This window comes from Ambystoma mexicanum, chromosome 6q (genome assembly GCF_040938575.1).
Source record: "Ambystoma mexicanum isolate Mex_15411 chromosome 6q, UKY_AmexF1_1, whole genome shotgun sequence".
NCBI lineage: Eukaryota > Metazoa > Chordata > Amphibia > Caudata > Ambystomatidae > Ambystoma > Ambystoma mexicanum.
Window position 1 is genome coordinate 275763621 of NC_090937.1, and position 16231 is coordinate 275779851.

Below are 16231 nucleotides of genomic sequence, written 5' to 3' on the forward strand. Positions count from 1 at the left end.
CGCATAGTAAGAATTCACAGCGGACGCCCAGAATAACCAGAACTTACCTGCAAACTGGAACTAGACTTACCTGCAAATATACCAGATCCAGTTAAGCAACTGCAACGAGAACTTACCTGCAAATACATCCGATCCAGTGAAGGAACTGGAATTAGAACTTGCCTGCAAATGAACCCAATTCAGTGAAGCAAGTGCAACATAAGAACTTCAATGCAAATCACACCAGTGAAGCAACTGGAAATGCACCAGTAAAGCAACTGGAATCTGAACTCATCACTGGGCAGACCACACCAAGCAGCAGAACAGAGACTTACCCAGGATCTAACGAAGTACCGATCCGAAGGTCCAGAGACACAGCGCCCCTGCCTAGTTCAGGATGGAGAGTTTGCCTACTCTATCCTAAAGGTGAGCCATACTCCTACACTTCACCATCACTGTACACACACAGGAAGGATGGAGAAAGAGGGATCGGGGGTCCAAATCCAGGGTAGACTAAGCATCTCACTTCTCTCTCTCTCTCAGAGTAGTACCACTCTACTACTCTGGGAAGGGGACTGGAGTCCGGAAGGCTTCATCGCTCCCGCAGAGACCCAGATGAGTGTGACAATAACCTTATCTTTTCTCCCTTTTAAATTGCTGGCGTGTCATTTTGCTCACACTTCATTTTGAGCTTAACTTGTCCAGAATTGATTGGGTGGTGTTTTAGTATATTAAGACTGTGATTTTCTGCTGCTTTATGACAGTGAACTGTTTTATAACTGATGGTGTAAACAAATGTATATTCTTTTACTCAGAAACCTTGAATCAGTGTTTGCTTGAATCATAGTAACTGTTGTCCTTTGTGTAAACTCTTGTACTGCTCACTATACTCTTGAGATAAGTCTGGCTGCTCAGCCATCGCTACCACTTTACTGTGTAGTACAGGCTTGTACCAAAGGTGAAATTGTACTTAGACTTGTAGTCTTAATTGTGTGTTGTTTTCCCAAAGGGTACTGCATATGATTCTGCCGAAAGTGGTCAATGATGTCAGTTTCAAATGTATACATAAATGTGTTGGCATAGCCCGGGGTCATGGTTGCCCCCATGGATGTACAACTAGCTTGTAAATAGTATTGCTCTTTGTATCTGAAATACACATTTTGGGAATAAATTCCAACAGTATCATCAGAAATTCTTTTGATGCTTGTAGGTCTTCGGTGCATAGAAGTAGCCATTCGACTGCTTCTTGTCCCAAGTTGTGCGGTATTGACGTGTACAAACTGCGTATATCTGCTGTGAAGAGGATTGTATTGTCAAAAATTGGTAGTTCTGCTAGGAGGTTTAAGAAGTGTGTTGTGTCTTTAATGTATGTCTTCAAACTCTGTATGTGTGGTTGGAGGAAATAGTCCAGATACGTGCCTGGCGGTTGGAGTATGCCATTTGTTGCTGAGACGATTGGTCTTACTGGTGGTTTGTCTAACGTTTTATGGATCTTTGGGATTGAATAAAAGATAGGTATTCTTGGATGTATGGTTGTGAGAAAATGGCGTGTCTTTTCTGTTATCCAGTTTCTATCTTCTGCTACATCCAAATTTTTTTATTTCCATTGTGGGGTCTGAATCTATTGGACTGTATACCGACCGGTCTGCTAGATGGTTCAAGCATTTTTCATTATAGTCTCTGGTATCTTGTACCACAAGAGCTCCTCCTTTATCTGCAGGTTTAAATGTTATACTTTCATCTGTAAATAATTTTTGCATGATATTTAGGTCTTTTCTTACGAAGTTAATCTTCTTGGATGGTTTAAAGGATAGTTTTTTTTAAGGTCACTCGTGACCATTCTCCGGAACAGGTCAATTATCAGATAATTGACAGGTGGAATAAAGGTAGTTTTCGGTTTAAATTCTTTGTATTCTGTAATATCCGGTGGTTCGCCTATTTCTGTCATTGCAGCATGCTGCACGGTCTCAAAGCTCATGAACACAGCAGAAGGCAGCATATACGTGCTTCAAAACAAAAAACAAACACCAAAGTTGTACATCTGCTGCACACTGGACAGTCTGACCACACAGTCTTCACTTCTGGATGATTCACCACCTATTCCACGGTAATCCCCCATGCGCCTTATCTGTTCACACGCTGTTTTATGATGTAACGGAAAATGGGGATCAAGCAACGCCCCTACACAAACCATAACAAGCAACGCCACCTTTGTGGCAACTATCTCTTTACGGGAGTCGGCATGCCAGCAGGTGGGCTGCTCAGCCCTGCCTTAGTTCTGTCCACAGCTACTGTTGCGCTGCTTTTGATAACCTAAACCACAGGAGACTTATTGAATGGTCACAATTTCACACGCTGGCACCCTACTGACTTAAGAATATTTAACGTATTTGGATTCTGGAACAAAAAACCAGGAGCCCATTTTCAACAATTTGAGGTTAACACCTCATGATCATCCAGTTAGTTAAAAGGCTATGATACATTTCAGACCATCATTGCTAACAGTGAAGCTAAAAGATGTGACCTCGTTATGCCAAAGGTGCAGTTTACAATACCCAAGTCTAGGGGTGCATTTTTACATGATGTAATCCTTACCATACTCTACCAGTGAAAATGTTTATCAGGTTTTCTGAAGCAAAAGCTCAAGTGGGTACTGCATATGGTTCTGGAATTGGCGGATTCGAGGATGGTCACCAGCTCTAAAGGCACGAAAGTAAGTTGTGCCAAATAAGCTGTGATCTTCCACCCTCTGCCCCCACGTATGGTGTGGCCACTAAACTGCATATAACATTAATCGAGAACACGTGGTGAATAAATAAAATCATTTCATTTTTGAATGTTTGCGTCAACTCAAAGCAACCCGATCGCATTCGGCGTAGAGGAAAAGGGTAAGCAAATTGTACCGGAATTAATTAAGACCTATACGTTTTGTGGATGTTAAAACTGTAAATGAGAAAGTAGTCTCGCTCACAAAACCCTTGTATCTGTGAAAACTATGAGCAAGGAGAAAATCTGAACTACGTGTTTTTTTTTTTTTAAAGGGCATACTTGAATAACCAAGATACGTTTACAGCTTAATAGTATCACGTGATGGTGGATGGGGACATTTTACAGCAACTATTTTACCCAGTATGCTCTTGGGCTGTCTAATCTCAAAAGCAGGTCTTTTGGTTACATCCATGGCATAGAGAAATGCATAGACCTCAATCACCCTTATTCTACAAAACAGCAGTGCTTATCACTGTAGACTGGACTTATTTTTAACTGAGCACTTTGTTGCCGGCAATATGAATGCTCATAAAATGCTCTATGGCGAAAGTGCATAAGAGGAAAAGCCTATTGTAGGGCACTGTTTCGTCACTCTTATTATGAAGCTATAATGAGTTCTACACTTAAAGAAAAGGGCACAAGGAAGATGAAGCCAATGTGCACACCATTGAATCCAATTAATTTAGCAGGGGGACTTGGGCCTTTCTTTCATTCACTTCACCGCCCAAAGCATTGCCCCTCATGGGAAAGGTTGCGAATACAGGCGCTAAAATGGAACTGGGCAGTGCAAAGATAAGCGTGGCCAGAAGGGACCAGCACTTGGCAGAAAGGGTTGTAGTCCTTACATTAGCAATGCCATCATTGTCTATGGGCCTAATTCACAGAAGCGTTTTATAATGGCAAAAGCCAATTGGAAAACACTCTGTGAATAAGTCTAGTATCAGTGCCCTGCCTAAAGTTGCAAAATATGGATCGATCTAATTTAGATTTTTTTTAAAGCACGGGGGATTGTTCATTTAATCCGATTTCCCTGCTATGGCAACGCATATGTGTAAAATAAGGAGAGGTGAGGATTGTTGTATATGGTCTACGGTAAATGAACCATGTGCACAGCCGTTGAACAGTAGAATCGTGATCACCTCCATAGGTTGCATAGCCACATCAATGGACAGACATTGATAAACCTGTGATCAGTGATTGTAATACATTTTCAAATGGTGACATTACTGTGGACATACCCAGTAGTGTTGAACCTTCCAGCGAGCCATCATAAACTTCAACGAAATCGTTGCAGCCCGCGGTGCCAGCTGGTTCCAGATCAAAAGACAGGAAGGTTAACCGTATCCTCTGGTCGGTGCCGACCGAAATCTTCCACTGTGCCGAAGACAAAGATATTGATTTAGGATTCACCAGAACATCTTGACAGATTCCTCAACACCTGCGTGGGTAGGGTAGACTAGGGTAGCTCATTAGGTGGCTTCCTGCACGTGTTCATTGAAAGTGGTATTGATATGTAGGATATATTTTTTTAAAAATGAGTCACGGTTAATCAAACAAAAAGTAAAATCTACAAATAGCGGGAATAGCAATGTTAAGGTACAAACACATTACTGTAAATGTCTATGTCACTGTAGAAAGGGATCAGCCATGCTCGATGCAAAACATTGTAAAAAATATGTTGTGCACTATGGCAAGATTTTGCCCTGGCACTTGGATTGGTGCACAGCTTCTGTAATCCTCTTCTCTCGGGAGGATAGCTCAGGGGCAACGTGCTTGCCTTGGAAGCAAGAGGACACAGAGCACCACAGGTTCGATCCCCGGTCGGCGCGTAGAAACCTCTGCGTTATAAATAACCTATCATATCATATCATTATAGGGCCTGGCATGTTTGATTGCAGGTATTTTTCTGTAGCACAAGAAAAAAAGTGGGGCGGAGAGGGCCCATCCCAAAGCATGTGCTGTAAAGGAACAGCAGAATAAGTTACTTTGTGCGCTCATAGACATGCCACCATAAACGTCTTCACAGTACATGATGGTTGAAGAGTATTTTACTAGTGGCCTCTGTGGAGGGCACACTACAGGCACAGAAAACATTTCAGCCCATTTCCATTGAAAAGATTGAGGGGGAAACCCCTACTTTTGATGTGGCCTCAATTGATCAGACAGACTAGTGAAGCCTGTTGAGATTGGCAAAGGGAAAGGCCATCGGCTCTTCGCCCCTTTCAGGAGTGGCAACCCTGGCAAAGACTGCAGCCTCACAACTTTGATCACAAAGTAGTAGTATTTTACGGCTCACACTACACCTCTGGCAAGCCTGCTGGTTCAGCAGATTGGTGGGAAACAGAAAACAGCAAAGGTTTAGGAATAGGACGTGATGTTTTGGATGGATTCAAACAATTAAGAAATGGGTTGCTTGAGGTTAGTGAAAGCCTGATCATTAAGTGTTGACTGACTGTGGTACATATTTTATTAAACTTGCGGCCAAATATCTTTCTTCACACAAATCAAGGGGCTACCACTTTATTGTAATGTAGTGAAGCACAGCGGGAAATGGCACGCGTGTGATAAGGTCTAGCAGTGGACGCCTGCCACTCGTAGGACATTGGTCCACTGCTCTCTTGAGGAGCCAGGGCATAACATGGCAAGAGGGAGGGACACAGAAGAGAGGAGATTTGGAACTGGCCACAGTCTGTTCTATCCCCAGGAACAGCCCAAAGGGGTGACAAATCCAGGATGCCAAATTCAAAGATTTCCTGGAGAACCTTAGGGACCCTGATTTTCCGAGGTGCAAGGTCCAAGTGGGTGAATCTTGGGTCAGCATCTGGGCATTAAATGGTCTGTAAACGAATGTGCTCTCCTGGTGCTGAGAAATTCCACCCTCGGCACCCTGAATTACAGTTCTGTCTCTTATTTGTAACAATCTTTATGTTGCAGGAGCAGAGCGGGGGTGTCACACTCCATCAGACAGACTAGAGAAGCTCAAGAAGAACGGTAAAGGTAGGGGGCAGCCTAACAGTTGCTGGTATCAGGCTAGGGTGGGCCTGACAAAATCCAGGCCAATCAGATGGGTTTTAAATTAGCCAACAAGGAAATCATACCCAGACATTGATTCATATCGCAGCTGCGGCTCCCCGTGGGCATATTTCTTGATTTCATCAAACGTACTCACCTCGTAATGACATCGAACTGGCGTTCCACTTCTACACATCCCTCTTAAACCATAATAACATTCCAAGTCCTTATGAGCATCTTAGTCTATCCTCAGATAGTCTCGTCGTTGTGGTGGTGGTGGTCTTCTGTTTTCCCTACTAGCGTACCTTAGTGCTGCTGGGTCCAGTGAGGACTGCATGTTCGATTCTGGTCTAGCCCCATCCTCAAGCTCAGCACGTTGCACCAGTGTTTAAGTGTCCTCATCACACAGGAGGTGTGCTAATGTCATCTCTCTGTTAAGCGAGGTCATACTTATCCCCTTGGTTGCCTCTGTTTAAGTCAGTCGGTTGCCCATGAGCTCTACAGAACCAACTAACTCCTTGTAATTCGGCTGTCCCTTTCCAGCTCTGAACGTGGCCCCATTTTGGCTGTGATAGTCCAACGTTCTTTTTCAGCGAGAGAAAACAGCTTGTGTCCTAGGTGTTGATTGTAGATTAATAACTTGTCCCCTATGCGGCCTCTTACGGTTTTTCTTTTGGTTAGTTGTTACTTGCCTTTATCAAAGGAGGATCCGCGAAAACGCCAACATCATCCTTAATTTATCTTCTGGAATCACAGAGGTGACATTTTGGCTCAGGAAAGTTTCAGGAGGGGTCACGCAGGTCGAAGAGTGTGAAGTCGTTCAATATTCCATGATGAACGAGGTTAGTGCTCTGTCTAGAGAGTCCCATGTTTCATGAGCGGCTCTGAAGGTCCTTATGAATCTTTCCACTTCTCCTTTGGCACGTAGCCAACATGGATTGATGCGTCTCAATTCAACCCTATAGACAAGAATGAATTCTTGAAAGTCTTTCTGTGACCAGCGGGTCCATTGTCAGATCGGAGAGACCTCGGAATCCCATGTGCAGCAACCAAGCCTTCCAGTCCGTGAATGACAGCTTCCGTGGTTGTTGAACAGACTAAACAAACGTCAGGGTACCTGGAGTTTTCATCCCAGACTAATATGAAGTTTCTGTTCGGTAAGACAGTACCAAACTCAATGCTCAGTGCCTGCCAGGACACTTGGCTCCTGGTTGATGATTCAATGCGAGGTGGATAGGCATTTGTGGTCGACTCTCTGCACCATGTTCAGCAGGCTATGGCCTGCTTGGACTTTTTTCTCTAGGTCCAGGAACCAGACCTTTTACCATAATAGGGCCTTTGTTGTGCTAGCTCATTGGTGTCTTTTTTGGGTCAAGTTTACTTTTTTTTGGCACAAACATGGGAGGTGTAAATAGGCACTCAACAAACTCCCAATCTCAGCCACAGCTGTACTGTCTCTGCAGAATAATGTCCTTCGCTGGCCAGGAACTTCTTTCAATTGCCACGTCTTATGATTAATCAGTTTGAATCCCTTCATGTCTTGCCGATGCTTCTGTTTTCGGGACAGCAAGTTGGGTAATCCTACACACCAGATTTTCTGTCTCAGTCTCAGTGTTGTCTACTTGAGTAGATGTGACCTGCAGGTGGCGCGATTGATAGTCAGTAAAGCTGTCTGCACCCTCTCTAAATTGTAAAGGGACTCCATAGTCCTGCAGTTGTAAGATCCACCACTCTAGGAGAATTGGGGATCTTTGGCCAGAATACAGCATGATCAGTGTCAGTGGACTCCTCTGACACCGTTTCTGGGCTTTTCGCAACCTATGCAACTCTCTCCCCCTCTCTATTCTTCCCTCTGGTCCGACACACTCAGCCGGACACACCTTGGATGTTTCATCTCCCCAGACATCCCCCTCTCTAACTCTCTCACTAATAAACATTTTTGCACTGAGCACTTTCTGCATTCCTTTCATCTGAAACTGCATGTCCCCCTGCAAAACCTACTCCAGCGCTGCCACCTTCCTTTGCAGTCATTCGACCTATGAAACGAGTGTCAGTTGCCAACTTTCTCTCTCCGTCTACCCCTGCGGCTGACTCCCACTCTGATACAGCCCTCTCCAACCCTCATCTCTCAATCTCCAACGCTCTTGATATCCTTGCCCCTATTCTTGTCTCAGCGTGAACCTTGGCATCACATGTCAGGCTCTGAAGTGGCTGACCTCCTTCCTCTTGGACCCACCCTCCCAGATCTAACTAGGTTGCTTTCTCTCCACCACCTCTCTTTCCACATGCAGTGTTCCCCAGGGCTCTGTCTTCTCACCTTGTCTTTTCAATGTCTATCTGGCCCCCATGGCCCTTCTTATCTCTACTTTCTTCTCCAACATTCAGTGTTAGGCGGATGCCACAGCTCTTTCAGGCTACCCCGAGCCTCCTCTCCCTTCTCGCTCATTCCTGACTTTCTATCTACGAATGGTGCACCTCCAACAATCTCTGCCTTAATGCCAGTAACACAGATTCTGCTCATTGGGACCCCTGCCCCCGCTTTCTCTCTCTCTCTGGCCGCCCTCCTTAGGTCCCTTCCCTATAACCCTCCAGTGAGGCCGAAAACCTTGGTGTCATCTTTGGCTCCACTCTCCTCCTCTCCTCACATCACAAACCTTGCCAAGAAGTCTCCCTTCCAGCTGCCCCTCAGTGGTTTTCTTCCTTTCCTCACCTTCCCCCAGAAACTCAGTCTCCAGAGCTCTGGTTCTCTCCAGGCCAGACTATTGCAACATGCTCTTTTCCAATCTTCCTAAATCTACTCTTTTTGCTCTCTACAACTAATCCAGAACAGGACTGAGATGGTCTCTTCGGTCTCAATCCCAGGGACCGCATCTCTCCAGCTCTGAAAAGTTTCCACTGGCTCCCTGTGGCCGCGACGATCAAGTTCAAGACACTCTGCATCATCCCCAAGGTTTTCTGGAGCCATGGTCCTTATTATATCTAACTCTCTTCCTGAAAACCTTCCTTCTAGAGCCCTTCATTTAGCTACCTCCAACTCTCTGCGGGTCAGACACTTCTCCAAGCAGAGTGTGGGGGTAGGTGTCTCTCCACTGCAGGTGCCTCCCTCTGGAATGGCCTCCCTTCCCCTCTCAGACTTGAGCCGGACCACCTGAAGCTCTGGAAACTGCTCAAGAACTTCCTTTTCTCCTCTTGCTTCTCACTCCCTCTCCCCTTTTAATATATGTGACTGCTCATCCTGACTGGTTGCGTGGTTGCCCTCAGAATCACAAAGGGTACCTCGACCAGTCACCCTGCACTGCCTCTTTGCCTACCTAGCACTCCTCAGGCTGGTACTGCACACATGTAGTCCTTGCAGACGCTGGACTTACTCAGAGCCCTGCTGCCCTGACTGCACTTCCCCCTTCCCTGCACTTCCCCCACGTGCTCGCCTCTGCATTTCTCGTTTGCACTTACGTGATCTGAATGTCACCAGGCCTAGTAAGATCGTTTGTCTTGTCATTCCTCGGTTTACCCTCCCTTGGTATGTGGCGCCTAAAACACTTGTGTAGAAGCCCAATACAAATACCAAATTATATATAAGCATATCATAGGCTTGTGGTCTGTGACTACGGTGATGGGCTGGCTGAAAATGTATAGGTCAAAATTGAAACAGCCCCACAGGACATCTAGCACCTCCCACTCAATTTGCAAATAACGTTCTTTGGATGTAAGGGCTCTTCTGGTTTAAGTGATCAGCCATATGGGCCCCACTGTATCTACTTGGACCAGAAAGTCACCTATCCCTGCATGGCTTGAATTCAGTCGAAGATCAGATCTCATTGAATTAAAGCATGCCATGATACTGCCATCAACTGAGGTGAGATGTTCACGTTCAAAGGACTTCAGTTCTTTAAGGCTCCATGCCTGTGGGTAGGTTTCAGTAGCACTATCAGCGTTTATCAGTCTGGAATGAAATGCCCAGAGGTTTATCATGCTAAGAAGCTCCTCACTGACAGGAAGCCGTGAGGAGGAGTGGTTTTGACATTGGCTACCTTCTTGGGCTACACAAATATGCCTTTCTCTTGGAATACATATCCAAAGTACTCCACTTTCTTTTGGAAGCACATGCATTTGCTTTTTTCAGATTGAGTGCCAGGAGCGGCTGGACCATAAGGTGCAAGGGGGCAATGACCCACAAGTACCCTTGCCCATCATGGACACGCCAAGCCAGCCCAGTGGAATTGCAGAGCTCCATCAGCTGCTTGCTGCACCTGAGGGAGCGCTCCTGGGCTGACAAACTGTGAAAGGGAAAAAGTGGTTTCCCTTTGACAATTTAGCTCCGCAGCACGCATGTCCAATGGACCATGCAAGGCTGGTAGCATTTTGTTTCTCCAGCCTTGCATGGTCCATTGGGGAGCAGGCTGGGGACCTACACCTCGGAATGTGCACAGAGGGCACTCTTGCGACTCCCCGTACAGACAGAATGGGGCGCTAACAATGGAGTGCTCTGGCTCCTGTGCGTGTAGGAACCAGGAAGCACCCTTTGCTTTGCGGGGGAGCTGAAGGGCTTTCGAGAGATGCCCTTAGAGCAGAGTCTAAACCAGGGCTGCAGGTAAAATGCATTTTTATTATGTTTTATCATGTATTATGTAATGCGTGTGTATGTTGTACAGGTGTGTAGTTTGGGGAGGGGTGTGGCAACTATGGAATTTTTTACTGGCCATCTATGATAAAGCAAGCATGAAATGCGTTATTACGTGGCCAGACTGGCATATGGTGCAGCCAGTTTAGCCATATTTTACTGTGGTATGTCATTTTATTATGAGCATCAACAGTAAAGTAAACATAATTAGCACCCGGCACACGCGGCGCAACGGGAATACAGCGTGGTGATTGGCTCATTTGCGAGCCATACCACACAGTATTCCCTTTTACGCCGTGCGTGCCGGCTACTCGCTTCCCGGTGAGGGGCGTGGCAGCCCCTCAGCCAATGAGGAGGCTCGAAACGGGGCAATCCCCGCTCCGAGCCTCCCCATGGCTGGAGGCTTCCTTCGTCCCCTGCCAGGGACTTGGGTAAGAATTTTTTTTTTCCCTCCCAACTCCCACCCCACCCGACTTATCTTCTATCCTGCCATCTCTGGCGGGGGACCAAGGAAACCTCAAGCCGTGTGGAGACTCGGAGCGGGGCCATCCCCGCTCCAAGCCTCCACACAGCTGGAGGCTTCCATCGTCCCCCGCCGGAGACCGCGGTACTTCTTTTCCTTCCCCGTCCCCCTCCCTTCCACCCTCTCCCAACCCCACTTACCTTCTTTTTTTCTTCTAGTCTTGGGAGCAAACGCTCTGGGAACACTTGTGTTTCCAGCGTGTCCGCTCCCGATGGCCACCATGGAAAGGGACAACGGACTACGTTTTCCCTTTCCCGGCGGCCATTTTTTTGTTTTTTTCTGTTTCGAAACAAGCGAAATGGGCCGGGGTGCTAATGGCAATAAGACCCTCGGCGGTGGGCCAATACCGCCCACGGTAATGCCCCCGGGCTTCGTTAAGGCCCTCCCGTAACTACGGCCTCGGGGGCATTACCTGGGGCGGTATTGGCCCGCCGCCTCGGGTCTTATTGCTACAGTATTATAACAGGTTTAGAGGGGCCTAAAACAACCTACTGAAAAACCGCCCTGAAGATAGACGCGAAGAGTTGATTCTGATTAACACCGTCACGCAGCCTCATGCAGAACCAAGTGCAAATAGAGAGACCTTTCCCTCAACCAAACTACGCGACAGAGAACAAGCTCTTGGCTCAACAGAAGACACATACAACTCCGAGCTGCAACTAGCCATAGCAAAAAATCAACAACGATCCAGTAATACCGAACAAAAGAACAACGGAAAACAAAGGCCACTGGACAATACTACTTGCTCATTCAAAAATCACAATTATAATAAGGACTATCCTTACTATAAAAACGTAGACTTTCCTAATCATGAACCCATCAAACCGCAGCCAGAAGAATTACGAACTTCCACCAAACCATGCATCTCTTTAAATAACACACTGCAGCAAACAAAGAAGGAAAAAGCAAGATTAGCCAACATTGCATGGCTACAGACTCACAACTCAACCAAAAGCCCCCAATTCCCAGAACCTACCAACACCAAAACTCTACTCAAAGCAAAAAGACTATCAATGGACATAATAGAAATAGAATCAATCATGTCAAGCCTTGACAAACGCAAATAAATATTTAGTACAACTACAGGAAACCAACAATTACAGATGACATCAACCCCGTGTCTAACACAAGCAACCGGAAAAAGAATCATCAAGACTGAAAGCGACACGAACCAAATAGGAAACCAGAATATTCCCAACCGATTTAACTACGACACGATAGAATCCTTCTACACACCAGATAAACAAAAACGACAACTCTATGCCGCTAGCAGAACCAACAGAACGCAATTCTCCTACCTCAACACCCAACAAACCGGAAAACGACGAAAATACCAACCTAAGAATTCCAACTACAATGATCGATTTGCAAAACATGTTGATGGCAGTACTTTCTCAAACCATGATACCTTTCATCAAACTACACGAATCCATGAACGATAACATCAAAGACCAAGGAACCCTCTTAGTAATGATCCACGCCAAACAGATTTATATCGAAAATTTCCTAAACAAAACAGAGGCCCGTCTCAATTCAGAAGCAGAGCATTCAAATCGATGGCAACAACGTCTAACAGAAATGGCCAGAAGTGATCGACAGGAAAAAAACAACTTAAACAACGAACTTCTAGCTCTACTTAAACTAAAACAACAACTTCAATCAAACCAAAAATTAGTCTCTGAGCATTCAACCTCAACTACCTCAGCGTTCAAACATCCAACAGACTGCCACACAAACTGAAAGCTCGGATCCAAGCCTCGCACAACAACCCGTGTCATTGGCTTCTGCCACTCTAACAGAGACCCAAGTCTCTTGCCAACCACAAGCGACCAAACCAGAACAGTTCAAGATCTTCCTGAAAGAAAAACCAATCCCCACAACCAAATCAACACAGCCCAAGACAACTAAGAAAAAACAAACAGGCTCTAGAGCCTTCCTCAGAACAATAAAATCTACGGATCAAGCTATACAAGCGACAAAAGAAAAAACACTGATACAGGCTCATCAAGTACCATTGGATCAGGCACTACCACAGCTGGAAAAACCTTCAAACAGACTAAAAGCCTCTAAAGATACTTCAAATATGCAACTGCCACAACTCCTCCCACATTCACCCTCCACCGACGAAGAACTTCTAAACTGTTCAACACACGAAGATTGCTAACTAGATGACACACCGCCACCCATTCACTCTACAACACCACCAAGATATATTATTCTTGACGAATACTCCACCACCCGCGAATCACAACCTTCATATCAATATGAAGATATTTCAGAACATCCCTTACAAGAAACTTCCAAGATTTCCTCGAATACTTCCGACTGCAGATTATTACTTCCTGATGACTATGATCAAGTCTCAGATGGTTCCTTTGTCTCTCATACAATGGATTCTACTGACTGCACATTCCCTTCCTTCATCAATCCGCTAGAACAAAACCAAATTTATCAAATTCACATTGAAAATCAAACTACCAGACCAAAACCTTTAATACTCAATAGAACTAACACCCTTAGACTATTTGGAGCGATATCACAGCTAAAACACATAACAACTAACAAGATCGATTCAATAATTTTCAAAGACGAAAAGCACCTAGATTGAATCATTGTAGAATTATCTGATCCAGATGATCAAGAACTAATAACAAAACGCGACCAACTCCTCAAACTTGGATTCAATTGCTGGGCCTCAACGTCATCAAGGAAAAATCCTACAAAAAAGTACACGCAAAATCTTAACAAAAATTACTCAACGAAATACCCAAACTTGCCGTACTTCCCAATTCCAGAAGAATCGAACACACACGAGAGACCATTCAAGAGAATTTATGATCCAGAAACGTCATTTACAGAAACCATCTCCTCAAGAAGTTCAACCTACTCCCACTCATAACAACTAATCAATAACAATATAACATGGTCACTCTGTTCATGGAACACAAGAGGAAACCTACATTTGTTTACTCAACCCTCGCCTGATCTCGAGAAATATCTCATCATTTGTCTCCAAGAGACTTGGATCACTGAAACACCAGTATGCGACGGCTATCTTACCTTTCTAAATCCTGCCATAAAAAAAACACCAAGGAAGACCAGCTTCAGGTCTACTCACACTAATCAAAATTACCCTGCAATGGAAAGTAGTGCGCAATGAAAATATAAATCCCTGGACTCAATTGCTTATAATAACAACACAAGCGCACCAACAACGAAAAAAAGGAACTGACGAAACAACAATCGCCATCTTGAACTTGTACTGGAATCCTGCAGCCATTTCACCTGTCGCATTCATCAATGGCGTATTCACGACAATAGACAACTTAGTAACGACCCATCAATGCCTCGAACTTATACTGTGCGGAGATCTCAATATCAACCTAATCACACCAAATGGAACCCCGCGCCCACTCGAACAACTGACAGGCAAAGCATCGACATGGATGAACCAAATCAGAACGCGAAATCTTACTCTCCTAAATCATGCAAAAGATAACTCCACCCCCTTTGTCCCAACATGGAACAGAGGCCATTCAGCAGCAATTATCGACTACATATTTCTTTCGCAAAACCTTCATGAATCGGTCAAGACAGCTCTAACACTAACGTCTGACCACAGCGACCATAACAAGATAACTGTCACCTCACACACCATCAGCCAACAAAACGCAAAAGTTGCAACGCTCGAACTTACTGGCACATCTTCAAGGCTACGAATACCACAATCAGCGCTATCACTCCTGCCGATGAAACTATACGCTTCAACAAAACCAGATCTTGAAAAGTTGAATTATGAATGGATTTTGCTCCCATTTCACCAAACATTAAAAAAACGTCCGCAAAGAACTCATGTACACTCCTACAACGAAGAAATAGCACAAAGAAAAAAGGAGCTAGCTAAACAGACACGCCAACTCAAGAAAAACAAAACATCAGAAAACATGACGGAGAGTAGAAAACTGAAAGTTCGATACAACAACTGGAGGAAATCACAACACGCAATCCTCCTCCAGACAGATGCAGAATCAATAATGAAGACCTATAAGGCAAATAATACAAGAGAATTGTGGAATTTACTGAACGACAACCAGCAAAAACAACGCAAGCTCACAGCTAACGTACCAGAACAAACATGGATTACTCATTTCTCGACCATGTACGCAGCACACGAACAACAATCTCAAGAAAACTTCAACCCCAAAACCAAAACAAAATGGACTGTAGTCATCATGTACGAAGAGCTACTACACATGATCCAAAACCTCAATCCCTCAAGAGCTCCGGGCCCTGATGGACTTTCCAATGCTGTCCTTAAACAAGATCCTGCGGCATGGGCTGAATTTATGACACAGATTTTGGAAATTATAAACAGACACAACCGAATTCCAACTACATGGAGAACAGCCACCATAGTGCTGATCCACAAACAAGGACCACGTGACCTTCCTCAGAACTTTCGTCCGATTGCCTTGCTTGACCCACTCGGAAAAATCTTTGCAACAGCTCTCTTGAGGCAACTCACTGCATGGGCCACTTCCACTGGACGACTATCACCGCGACAAACAGGCTTCACACGTAACGTTGGAACTAACATCAATCTTCTCCTATTGCACGTCATTAAGCACGAAGCAATAAACAACAAGTCCATGATCTACACGGCCTTCATTGACTTAAAGATGGCCTTTGATGCAATACCTCGCCAAAAGCTCTGGGCTAAATTGAACAAATGGAACTGCCCTGCGAATATCCTAGAACCCATTATACAACTTTACTCAAACACTTCAATAAAAATTAGACTCACAAAACAAGGTTTGACAACGGAGCCTATCAACACAGCGAATGGTCTAAAACAAGGATGTCCCCTCGCAGCGACTTTATACAACCTGTTTACATCAGACATTGATCAATACCTCTCCAACACTCAAACAAACCCTCCGAAAATAAATTCAATACCGGTCCCCATTATGTCCTATGCAGACGACATCGTCTTGCTCGACAGAGCACCATTTGGTCTCCAATTTTCTCTTACAGCACTAAGCGACTACATGAAACAAAATGAGCTAAAAATTAACAGCACAAAAACAAAAACCATTGCTCTAACGAAACCTAAACCAAAAGCAAAAAAAACACCGGATTTCAACATCAATGAAATACGCCTGGAAAATGTCACAACATTTAAATACCTTGGCATCATTATCAATCAAAGACAGAAAGAGATTGGCTAGACAACCTAGAACAAAAGGCTCAAGCACTCGCACGACAGGGTTCCATCCTACACAGAAAATACGGAAAATTTTCATTTAAGCCCATCATCATGTTCTACA

The 16231-nt window shown here is 44.8% G+C and overlaps 1 protein-coding gene across 1 annotated transcript in view; it reads right to left on the reverse strand.

The window, feature by feature from the left end:
* Positions 1–16231, reverse strand: part of LOC138515204 (ovochymase-2-like) — a 438094-nt gene that overhangs the window by 368050 nt on the left and 53813 nt on the right. Inside the window, exon 4 of the mRNA XM_069630166.1 lies at positions 3987–4122. Within this exon, the coding sequence (XP_069486267.1) occupies positions 3987–4122 (136 nt within the window). The remainder of the gene's footprint in view (positions 1–3986; positions 4123–16231) is intronic.